The sequence below is a fragment of the Taudactylus pleione genome, unplaced genomic scaffold (genome assembly GCF_031769625.1).
Source record: "Taudactylus pleione unplaced genomic scaffold, aTauple2 ptg000392l, whole genome shotgun sequence".
Taxonomy (NCBI): domain Eukaryota; kingdom Metazoa; phylum Chordata; class Amphibia; order Anura; family Myobatrachidae; genus Taudactylus; species Taudactylus pleione.
Genome location: NW_028284793.1, coordinates 1,937,535 through 1,950,812, shown reverse-complemented (window position 1 = coordinate 1,950,812; position 13,278 = coordinate 1,937,535). Strand labels below are relative to the sequence as shown.

General features: G+C 39.5%; 1 protein-coding gene across 1 annotated transcript in view; it reads right to left on the bottom strand.

The window, feature by feature from the left end:
* Window positions 1–659: 659 nt before the first annotated feature.
* Window positions 660–13,278, bottom strand: part of TGFBI (transforming growth factor beta induced) — an 82,076-nt gene continuing 69,457 nt past the window's right edge. Inside the window, exons 15-17 of the mRNA XM_088445991.1 lie at window positions 8,192–8,268; window positions 6,634–6,658; window positions 660–2,793 (exon numbers count right to left, since the gene is read on the bottom strand). Coding sequence (XP_088302117.1) covers window positions 2,747–2,793; window positions 6,634–6,658; window positions 8,192–8,268 — 149 coding nt within the window. The 3' untranslated portion in view covers window positions 660–2,746. The remainder of the gene's footprint in view (window positions 2,794–6,633; window positions 6,659–8,191; window positions 8,269–13,278) is intronic.

The window sequence follows — 13,278 nt, the reverse complement described above, 5'->3', positions numbered from 1 at the left end:
GCCCAAAGAAACTAAGGAGTTCAGCCACAAAAGTGTCAGTCCTAGTCGCTAAAGTGCTTGGTTTGTTAAACTGTGCATCTCCTTTTTAATATCCCACATAAGAGTGGGTGGGAGGGAGGGACAATTCCATCTTTACCTCTTTCCTTTACATTTTGCACAATTTGGGGCATTGCCGACTGACATTATTATAGTTTATTAAACTGCCATCCAGTCTGCCACTGTTGTGTTGCAATGTTTCATAGATGTCTGATATTTTTTTAAACTGCCGTGCGTTTGTGCTGCTGCTCTTTTGCTTACTTTAGCCAGCCAGCTCGCTGCAGCCTTTGGCCTGTAATGGTGAAAAATAGTGAAATCAATATTGTGAGCTGTGAGGTGGTTAAAAATGCCTAGAAATGCCTGAAAATTATTGTTATTAAGGTTAATAATACTGTAGGAACAAAAACAGGCCCAAATTATGTGGTTTTAGCGTTTATATAATTTTTTGGAAAAAATACAGATCCAAAACCTAAAAACAAAACACCAAGGAAAATAATCCAAAACCAATTCAGATCCAAAACCAGGGGAGATCCAGATCCAAAACCAAAACACGGGGGTCGGCGCACATCTCTTATAATACACCAAACGCTGTATCAAGAATACAAGATAAGTGCTGTAAACTCTAGTTTTCAAAGTAAGTTTTATTATAATGTTTCTGCAAGGATTAAACCAATAAACGAGAATATTATTAAAATGTGTTGTTTATTTTCTACATTTTATGAATGCCGGATGGCTGTGATGGATATTTCGTCAGGTCAGTGGTAAACAGTACAACTCTTTCAATGAAAATGACTTCATTGAACATGAAGAAATAAGCCTACTGTACAAACATAGTAATTATCTTGCAAACACTCTAAGAGAAAGAAGTGAGCACCCTGGCACTGCTGATATTCATTAAGTAAAATGCAGAAGGGAGAATACAAATAAGGAAATACAAAACGTACAAAAAATGTCTATTGCTAATGATCCTTTCTTTTTTAATTGAATTATCTATATTTGGATTGTATGATATTTCTGAAAATGTCACCACTCATAGCAATGGCACACAAGGTGTTTATGGAATGTGTCTATAAATAAAAATTTAAAAGATTGTATAGAATATTTTATTATTCAATCACACACATACACAGAATGTAGGTTTTAATAGTATCAATGTATGTTAGGGGATATGATAAAATCATGTGACTACAATACACACTGTACAATCCAATTGTATCAGAATAAAACGGTTTCGAATTAAGTTGTATATTGTGATTCCAAAAGACATTAACTTTCCATACAATACAATTAAAATACAGTAGAAAGAATTTCAAGATCATAGTTTAATGCGTGTTTACAGTTTAATCTAATATTGTCACTGTCACAGTAGTACCTAAAGGAGAAATCGTTCCTTTTGCATTTAATTATTGATCACAAGTAGCCAGAATCAATAAACATGTATTATTATTATTACTATGGATTTGCAGATGTATCATCCTATTTTTTAAATAAAATGTTTGTTTCCTGGTATATGTAATGTGTAACAGCTAGCACATCCCTTCATTTTCAATTTATAATCTCAGCAAAAACTATTGTGTAATTGAGTTGTGGCTTTACTGATATCTGCAGACAGTGGGCCTGATTCAGAGATGAACACAACTGCAAAGCGCATGCACATCGAGCGATTGTTTGCCATTGCACATACGTATACATCACAGTGCGCATGAGCGAAGGCAGCGGGGAATTCGCTGTGCGTTCACGCAGACCACAGAGGGCCATTGCAGATCGATTGACAGGAAGTGACCGTTTGGGGGTGGAGACAGGGGGTGATTAGCAAAACGAAGACGTGCCTGGCCGTTTGAACACCGTTATGTGGGCATGCAAAAATTTGCCACTACAATTGCATACATACGCAGCTCTGCGTGGCAGAAGAGCTCCCAGGCCTGCGGCAGGTCAAAATGGTGAAATGGCCGCCGATTAACTTCGATGTTACCGATGTTTAAGTCGGTATGCGTAGTTGTACGCAGGTGAGAAGGCAGTAGCGGGCGTCTTTATGCTCGGGTGATCTTAGCTAACATTAGCATATTTTTGCAACTGCATTGCATACGGAAACACAGTTGCGACTGCATTAGCGTACATCTCTGAATCAGGCCCAGTATTGGCAGACATTTTGTCACCTGGACAATGTAATTTACCAATTTACAATGCATTCTGGGACACCATCACCAATTTTTATTGAATGGGTAGACTGCATAAACTGTTTGCCTTCTGTGAATCTAGACATCATACATACTTTCATTTTGATAACCAAAGTCTAAGGAAAAAGAAAGGAATCCATTAAAATCTTAAAGCAAATATTACCTTTATAGGGGGGACGAGAAGGGTCACTTGTGCTCAAGTTCATTTTGTTATTAGTTAACAGTATATGAGTATGTCTTTCATTTAATGGGTTCTGTTTCTTTAAGATGACATTGTCTGTTGTACATAAACTGAATGTTATTCCAGAAAATAAACTATTTATTGTCAACAAGTTTGTTTTCTTAGCTCATCAACATGTGTATCTAGCACAAGGCCTCGAGCAAGGATAACATTTAACATATTTTGGCTAGGTCTTTAACATGTTAAAAGGAAAAACACAGTAATTTTACAGAAAACAAAATGTGATTCTTGCTATTAGATACAAGGAGGCACTGATGGTGGTGATCGCTTGTCGGTTTTCACTCCACAGTCTTTACTGCGATTGTTTCATTCTTGACATTAACCTGGAATATACAGGTGCTGAAAGAGAGAGTGGAGGTGGAAGAATTAGTAACACAATACAATTACTTACTTAAGGACGTGCTAAAATTATGTTTCCCCTGTAGTTTTGCCTTCTTAAATGATACCACCTAAATCTGAAACTGTGGTTTTGGGTTTCAGCAAATTAACATAAATGCTGAACACTACTTACTTGGGGTCCTATGATCCACCTGAGACTGACTTCTATGCATTTAATTATTGCTCACACCTAGCCAGAATCTAAGAACATGTATCCTCCTTATGGATGGATTTGCAGACTTACCAACCTGAAATAAAATCCTTGTTTCCTGCCCCAATCACTTCATTCATGTAATTCAAACAGTCTGTTGTCCATCAACACACTGGTGGCAGGTGAGAGCACAGCCAGGCTGGACCCTGACTGTGGCAGATGTCAGAGGGCTGCCTGGACTAGATGGTTACCTGGACTCCAGGTACATAATATTAAGCATTTATATTTAACTTATTAAAATTAACAAAAACATATTTTCAGTTTTAAGTGATATTAGTGTTTGAAGTAAGAGTAGATCTTGCAGTATTTTCCCACTATTCACCGCTAATGATAAACCAGCTATGACAATTTTCCTTTACTCTAAATACAATACACTAATTATACTTATGGTGATGCTTTTACTTTCATTTACATGCACTCTCTCCATACTTGAATATTCTCCTGAATTTTTTGGGGAGATCTCCTGCATTTGGGATTGTAAATAGTCCACCTGGACCCCACCTACTTCTCCTCTTATGTAAGCTAGCTATAACTCTTAAGCAGGCCATACATCAGAACAATATCATTCCAACCAGCCAACTGGCCGGCAGTGACTGCATACTTCTTCACTATCGGGATCTCTGTCAGCGGCAGCGGCTGAGCGGGAGGAGACTATTCATGGTCTGTATTAGAACAGTAGGCCCCCCCACAGCAGCATCTTTAGTCTACATGGGGGGGAAACCTCCACTGGGGGCACAACAATGGGGGGACTACTACAAGGGGGGACTACTAGGGGCACTACAAGAGGGGGGACTACTACTGGGGGCACTGTATAAGCTTACTAATGGGGGCACAAGGGGCACTGCACAGGGGGGACCACTACCGCGGGCACTGCATAGGGGGGGCGCCAAAAAACCTAGTCGCTTACCAAAAAATTTGGGCTAGGGCCAGGGCGGTTATACCAGACATTTATGCCGAGATGTCCATGAAAGATGACGTTTTGCCGTGTTCTGAGATCTGAACTTGGTGAGCCAAAACCAATCTGCTCATCTTTAATATAAATTGTTAAAGTATCCCTCCTAATTAAGAAGTATCTACCTCTACTGGTTTCTGGGAACTGTTTTATCTGAAGTGATCTTGGAAGGATTTCTATCCTCATCAGTATATATATTTTCTTTCTCCTATTTATTCACATGCATTGGAGAGATACCATCAGCGGATGAAAGAGGATCTTTATCTGTCTGGAACAACTCTTTGGCGCAGTCGGAACCCCTTGTTCTTGAACTATTGCAAAAAACTTTTGATAAGGTGGTGATTTATCTGTGTGTGGGTTGATTGCAGCCGGGAGGTGTCAGTACCATTGCATAATATTTTTTTAGTTGGTGTGGCTGCCCTATTTTAATAGTGAGGGAAGGAACGGTGTTACTACACAGGTACTGTATGGGAGGGGAATCTGTTAGTACAGGTGCGAGGGAAGGAATGTGTTACTACAAAGGTGAGAGAGGAAAATGTGTTACAACAGCAGTGAGGGGAGAATGTGTTACTATAGAGGCGAGAGAAGGGAATTTGTTAATACACAGGTATGGGAATGGAATGTGTTACTACACAGATGAGGGAGGGGAATGTTTTACTACAAGGGTGAGCAGGGGTAATGTGATACTACAGTGGCGAGGGAGGGGAATAAGTTACTAAAGGTGTGAGTGAGTATAATGTGTTACTACAGGTGTGAAGGAGGGATTGTATTTCTACACAGGTGAGGGAGGGGAATGTCGAATGAGTAACAACACGGGTGAGCGAGGATAATGTGTTACTACAGAACTGAGGGAGTGGAATGTGTTGGTACACAGGTGAAGGAGGGAAATGTCTTACTAAAGCAGTAAGGGAGGGGATGCATTACTATAGAGGTGAAGGATTAATGTGTTACTGGAGTGGTAAGATGGAAATGGAAACAGTAAATATCTAAGGTCTACCCAGGTGAAACCGGGTACATCAGCTAGTTTATTATAATATAACATTTTCTGTTTGGAACAAAACAAGTTTCTTAAATGAGGTGATCTTCAAAACCTTCACTGAATATACACACAACATTCATGTATTATACAGTGACAGTGGCAGTTATTTGTCAGTTTTGTGTTAGTTTTAAAATCTTTGTAGTCTATGTTAGTGAATATCTTCTTTCATTTATTAAATCACTATACTACTAACCAAAAATATCAAGTTTACATTATAGTATTTATTGTTGTTATTATTATTATTATTATCATTATTTTTTTGCTTACTGTAGCAATTACAGATATTCTTTGCGTATGTTTACAATATTTGTCATATGACAATAACTAGTCATGATTATAAAGCATATGTCCAGGTATTACAGATTTGTCATTGGAAATATATGGAAATGCACACTGTAACCTTATGTAGATGTACACATGTTATTATGGGGATGTAGTTTTTTTTGCCAAATGCACCTGGTTACAATGGGCCTGATTCATCGTGGCTGTGATTACGCACTCAGGGCCTGATTCATCGCGGCTGTGATTACGCACTCAGGGCCTGATTCAGAGCCGGACGCTCTAACAGCGCGCTTGCTCTGAATCAAGGCCGGGCATTTTTTTTTTCAGTACGGCCTCTTGGCCCCTCGCATAGCTGTGGGTGACCACCCACAGCTATAGCGAGGGGCCATGATGATGGCCACGACCATCGCGACCATCGGGCTTGCGACAAGACCCTTGTGGTAGGGTCTTGTTGCCGCAAGCCCCAGAGAGCTTTCGGCTCTAACAGAGCCAAAAGCTCTCCCACTGACATCACTTGTGATGTCAGTGGGGCCGGCCCCAGACAGTAGGAGATCCCATGGGAACGCCTCTGTCTGGGCAGCCACGCCCCCGGCCCACCCACCAAAGGGGGCGTGCTGTCACTCAACATCGACAGCGCGCCCCCTTTGGTACGAGACCCGGAGCAACGGATTGCCCGTCGCTATCCGGGTCTCGCGCATGCGCGCGACAGAGCCGGCTCCGTCGTGCGCATGCGCACTGGCCTACCATCGACCCGGTTGCGAGCACACAGCGCTTGCGACCGGGTCTGAATCAGGCCCTCAGTCTCACTGCAAAGGTATGCTAATCTCTGCATTCGTAATGCAGTTTTAGCAAAACATAAAGAAGCCCGCCTTACCTTACATACATCCGTAATGTTTAGCAAGACTGCAAAACCGTTGGTAACATCGAGTACAATCGCAATCTCAAGCACACTTGCACAAGCTCTGACCTTACTCAGAAATTGCTAACTTCATTGCACGCTATGAGTCCTCAATCTGCGTAATGCATCTCAGTGAATAATTTATGCACAACCCTGCAACGTCGTTCAAATGCACAGCCACGCCTGCGATTCATGTACCCCCACCCCTTTACCACCCATAAACAGCACTTCCTGTCAATCACTCTGCGATGGGTCTGCATAGTCATTTAGATTGCAGTCCCAATATCAGTGGCTAGTTCGCACACACGCACTGCAAGGCATATGAATGCGCATATCACAACAATCATCCTATTGCGTGCATAATTGCAATTGTGATCGGTAGTGAATCAGGCCCAATATTAATAAATAAAAGTTCTTACCTAATCGGACATTTCTTGAAGACACCTGGAAAGAAAGCACGCATGTTTGTAAATGGGATTATTTGACAGCAAAACACTGACACTCCACTACATGATTGATGTCTCTACATTGTTCTATGTTCTGGTCTGGGAAAGTATTTCTAAGATCAATAACAGCTTTTGTTCTTAATGCATGTACTAGATACTACAGTATTCTGGCATTCCATGCCATGCTAGTAGCAAACACAGTGACAATGAAAACATGTTTTGCCAGTTGTGTGCTCAAACATTAGAGATACAAGTTTATTTACACATTTGTCTGGTTTGTACAGCATTGCAAATAAGACCCCAAACTGGGAGCAAATCTATTTAACTCATGTGAATGTGATCACAATACTCCATCGGTGATTCATTTAATTGCTGTTTACTTAGCAAACATCAACATATTTGATTTACTTTCCTGGAAGAGTTGGAGTTTTGTATTTCTACTTGCAAGTATCTGTATTCACATAAACATGCTCATGTGTCTCAATAATCAAATCAAGGGGCAAAATAAGTTGATGACTTATTGGTGATGTAAATAAACAATAAACACCATTTGGAAGAGATCAATAAAAGCAAGCAGATCATTGAATTTATTGCCAAGTAACCCATCAGTGTAGTGTTATTTATCTGGCTCATGCATTTCTTTATGTACAGGCACAGGAAACAGATATCAAGGGGTCTATTTACTAAGCAGTGTTAGGAGACAGAGTGAAAAGTGATAAGAAAGTGATAAGGTGCCAGCCAATCAGCTATCAACTGTCATCTCACAGGCTGTGTTTGAAAAATGACAGTTGGGAGCTGATTGGCTGGCACCTTCTCATTTTCTTATCACTTTTCACCCTGTCTCCTAACACTGCTTAGTAAATAGACCCCCAAGTTTCTATCCCATTCATCAAGGACATTTGCAGAGATCATATTTACACATCCACTATACAGACACAAATGGCATGTCTCATTTTGTTAGCATAACTGATATACTTGCTAAACACGGTGGGGCTGATGTAGTGTTGTGCACAACTCCTTGTTGTGGATTAATCTTGCCATTTTTAGCAGTGCATGCTCCCTGGTCAAGCCTATGCATCTATGAGCAAGAAATTACTAGTTGTGTGCGATGCAGCAATGGGAAGTTTGCATGTAGTCCTGAGGGTGTGTCATAAGTGTGTAGGCAGATGTTGATATACACGTGCACAGAAATCTATCTGATTTTGGATGGATTTCTTGCACAATGTACAGGGTGGGTGCACGTCTATGTTGATAGTGATGATGACAACTTTAGTGCATGGATAGGGGCAGTATGGAGGCACCAATGTGTGCATCTATCCGCATTTATGTCCAAGCACGCAATGTGGCCGCACGTGCGGGCAACTTGCGGGCAATTTTGCATAAGTCCCATTTCTTAAGCCCTTTTGTGTGCTCAATTTCCCAAATTGACTCCTTATTACCCCAACCATCATTCTGGTACATAATAGTGTATAACAACACATTTTTAGTCATTCAAATACATTTTATTGTGTTATTTACATGGTGATATTACCTTGGAGTACGCAGCAGCTTGCCTTAGCATTTGAAGCCCAGATTCTGAGGGCTCATTTCCTCGATCTTGGGACTTTGCTGAAAAAAAGTTGAATAAGTAAATTTAATTTGAAAACATATTTTTGTGTGTTAATAAATATATGTGGGCTTTATGGAAGAGGTGTGACTATTATTCTACATAGTATTTTCAAGCCCTATGTACCACATTCAAGCACAGTTATGTGAAATAATAGAAAACATTTTATGTGAGGAAGTATAATAAAATGGGATATTACGCAGTACATATAGCTTGAGACATGGGCCTAAGGATCCCTCTCCGATAGTGGCTAATAGCACATGCTCAGCCCGATGGCCACACATGCGCAGTACTTCACCCTGGTCACAAACCTGGAAATAAAGATATCGCTGGGACAGCTGGGTGTCGTGGAGCCGTCCGGGCAAGCAGAATACGATACATGCTGGCAAAACATCCCTCACGTAAGTAGGCGATGATGTCGGTTATCAATCACCTTATAAATGCGATCATTAATAAATCTCGCCCAAAGTATTTTTGCATCTATCTCTGCCTTCTATCGCCATCCTGAGACAGCAATAGCGATCAGAGCATTGTGGCTATACAGTACATGAACCACTAAGATCCTTGCTTTGCAAGGGGAAACTGGCATTAGAGGCGGCTATCACAAGTAAAGCGTGGCAATATATTTTGCCAGCTTTAGAGTTTGGTAAATAGGAAGAAGCCCTATCTGTGGTGAAAATGCCCATTTTATCTGGATTTAAATATGCCCCTTAATGACGCAATTAGGTCGGTATAAGTGTTAATTCAAATTTTTAGATGTAAATTGTAAGACTATTTGGTGCATAAACTATTCTTACACAGACATGTATAACTACAGCATTCTATGAATTATAAAATATAATCTTTTTCATGCTTCCTTCTACGTGTACCCCAAAACTATATGTTAAGCTTGCACATTAGGTATATAAGTTATACGACATGCAAAGACCTGATTTGGTTTTTGCTGCTTACAAAGACACAAACAATGCCATAGAATTTCTGCCTATCTATCTATCTATCTATCTATCTATCTATCTATCTATCTATCTATCTATCTATCTATCTATCCATCCTGAAATACAGTTACAGCATTATGTATTAGCAAAAAATGATATGTTTCAAATATGTTTTAGTTTTAAAACATATGTGAATACTTCCGTACACTGGATGCATTTTTGCAGCTTTGCATATTAGTGTCTGCTCAGCATTAAAGAAGGTTCTAAGCCATAAAATAGACAAAATACTGGGCCCGACATATGGAAAGTTGGAGCAAAGCCTTGAATCTGGCATAGTATGTAGAAGCATCATGATGAGTCACATGATCTTGCTTTATTTATGGAGGAGATCTGCATGTGTTATGAGAGAGCTAGATTTCATTGATTCACAGTTTTTACCTGGAGAATGCCAAGTATCTTGAATCGTTGAGACTAATGATTTCAGCATATTTTGCAAAGAGTTTCAAAGCTGCCAGCCAAATTGCTTCAGGGCCAGGCACATATTAATACTCTACAAGTAAGGAGCTACACGTCTATAAGTGGACCCCGGAGACATCTAATCTAGAGACATACTGCAAAACTGATTACACAAAACTCATGATTCAACATTTATCTGCTTCTACCTCTGGCACTATGACTAAAATCAGAGCAAAATGTAAACCAGACAACAGGGAGCATAGAGGTGCTGCTAGGTTCACCATTTGGTAGTTGTTCATGTGCCTTCATATTGGTCTATGCTTCCCTATAAAATCACAGGTGAAAATACATGATTTCTGTGGAGTATAATAAAAAAATACTTTAATTGGCAATAACTATTATTATTATTATTATTATAATTAGAAAAGAATAGTGTGAGGGGGTGTTATTTTTTTCCACATAAACATATATACCTTATGTCAGAGGTTCCAAAACTCCGACATTACAGTACACATTTTAAGAATATCCATGCGTGAGCACATGTAACTTAATAAGTACCTCAATCAATTTTAATTGACTGATGATGGTCCCGTACCAGTGTTTATTGTACATTTATTCCTAATCCAGTACAAAAAAATATTTGTTACCTAAATTCTTTTGTCCAAGTAAATATAATTTTAATTTATATAGTAATTAATCTGTACAGGTCTGCAGGGTTGCTACAGCTCACTCTAAATTTACCTATATAAGAACAAAAGGAGCAGCACTTATTGGATAATGATGCTGATTATATAGTTGTTGCTGGAAAAATAATTAAAATATAGTAAATCTTTATTTCTTTATTTTTAAAAATGGTCGTCCTTAATTGATGGAGGTGAAGTCAAACTAGGGGTACTCTCTAAAGTTTCCCCCCAAAAAGATTGTTTAATTTCTGTGAGCATTCCTGACTTTGGTTTTTCATGTCAAGAGTTTTCTGCATTGCTAGATTCTGGAGCAGCTGGCAATTTTATTTCATTGTCTTTGGTTCAAAAGTTGAACATTTCTGCAGTAAATGGGACTAGAATTTCTAATGGATATGTTACACATCAAACAAAGTCTGTGAAGTTGAGGGTAGGAGCTTTGCATGAAGAAAGTTTAGAGTTTTTGGTATTACCTATTTCTATGTATTATATACTGTAGTTCTTGGTTTACCATGGTTAAACCTTCATAACCCTCATATTGATTGGACTTGTTCTCAAATTCTTTCTTGGAGTCTCAAATGCAAATTAAATTGTTTGATTCCTGTGTCACGATTGGCTGAAGTGAAAGTAGATGTTCCACCCTCTCTCCCACAGCCTTATCATGAATTTGCTGATGTCTTTTTAGGCAGGAGGCAGACGAACTCCCACCGCATCATCCCTGGGATTGTCCTATTGAACTTGTCCCTGGTAAAATGCCACCTAAAGGTCGAGTATACCCTCACTCTGTTCCTGAGACTCAAGCCATGTCGGAGTATGTGCGAGATAACCTACGAAAGGGGTTTATCAGGCCTTCTTCATCTCCCGCTGGAGCAGGCTTCTTTTTTGTAAAGCAAAAAGATGGTGGTCTTCGTCCATGTATCGACTTTAGAGGTCTAAATGAGATTACAGTAAAAAATAAATATCCTTTACCTCTCATTACTGAATTGTTTGATAGAGTTAAGGGTTCTCAACTATTTACTAAACTTGATCTAAAAGGAGCTTATAACTTGATCAGATTTAAAGAGGGTGATGAGTGGAAAACCACGTTTAATACGCGAGATGGCCATTATGAGAACCTCGTCATGCCTTTTGGTTTATGTAATGCTCCTATGGTGTTCCAGGAGTTTGTGAATTAAATTTTCCGAGATATACTTTACCAGTTTGTTATTGTTTATCTTGATGATATTTTGATTTTTTCCAGGAATCTTTCTGATCATCGTACCCATGCTAAAGAGGTATTATGTCGTCTTCGAGCTAATAAGCTTTATGGTAAGATCTCCAAGTGTGTTTTTGAAGTTCCAGTTATACCCTTTTTGGGGTATATCATCTCCGGTTCTGAGCTTCAGATGGACCCTGAAAAGTTAAAGGCTATTCAAGATTGGGTTTTGACCACTTTATTAAAGTCTATTCAGAGATTTTTAGGCTTTGCCAATTATTACAGAAAGTTTATCAAAGTGTTTTCAACGATTGTAGCCCCAATTACTGCTATGACAAAAAAGGGACTAATTTATTATTATTTATTATTTATTAACAGTTTCTTATATAGCGCAACAAATTCCGTCGCGCTTTACAATTTGAATTAACATTATACTGGGTTATAAAGACATACATACATAAAATAAATACATAAGGGTAAGAGGGCCCTGCTCGCAAGCTTACAATCTATAGGGAAATAGGTGTTGATACACAAGGATAGGTGCTACATATTGCAAATTGGTCCAGCCCGATTGCAGATGTTCTTGCTGGGCTGTATAATCCAATCACACTGGAAAGTTGGCCTAGGGTTAGGAGGATGTTAAATTGAAGACAGAGAAGATATGATAGGTGTTTATTATAAGAAGAGAGTTAGAAAGGGAGCTATAAAAGGTTAGGTGAGTGGTCCTGGAATCTGATAAGCTTGTCTGAAGAGGTGAGTTTTCAGAGAACGCTTGTATGTTTGGAAACTAGTGGAAAATCTTATTGTGCGTGGGAGGGCATTCCACAGGGTGCGTGCAGCCTGAAAAAAGTCCTGTATTCGTGCATGGGAACAAGTAATGCGCAGGGATGAGAGACGCAGATCTTGTGCAGAGCGGAGATGTCGGGTTGGAAGATATTTTGAGATAAGTGAAGAGATGTATGTTGGTGTGGTTTGGTTAATAGCTTTATGTGTGAGTTTAAGTATTTTAAATTGAATACGGTAGAAGATCGGTAGCCAATGGAGGGACTGACAGAGTGGATCAGCAGACACTGAACGTTTGGTGAGAAAGATCAACCTTGCAGCTGCATTCAAAATGGATTGTAGTGGGGAGAGCCTGTTTTTGGGAAGACCAATAAGGAGACATTTGCAATAGTCAATGCGGGAAATTATGAGTACGTGTATTAGAGTTTTTGCAGGGTCTTGCGTAAGATATGGTCGAATTTTGGCTATGTTTTTTAGATGTATGTAACAGGATTGAATATGGGGAACAAAAGACAGTTCAGAGTCAAGGATGACACCTAGGCAGCGAGCTTGTGAGGTGGGGTTGATTGTCGAGTTGTCAACAGTAATAGAGATATCAGTTTGGTAACTACTATCGGCCGGTGGAAATATAATTAATTCTGTTTTAGAAATATTAAGTTTGAGGTGGCGAGATGACATCCAAGATGAAATGGCAGAGAGACATTCAGTGACACGGACCAGCACAGATTGTGACAAATCTGGGGAGGATAGGTAGATTTGAGTATCATCTGCATACAGATGATATTGAAAACCAAAAGAGCTGATTAGTTTGCCAAGAGAGGTGGTATATATTGAGAAAAGCATAGGACCTAATACTGAACCTTGTGGTACTCCAACTGATAGAGGTAGCAAAGTGGAGGTAGAATCACAAAAGTGAACAGTGAAAGAGCGATTAGATAGGTAGGATGAGAATCAAGAAAGGGC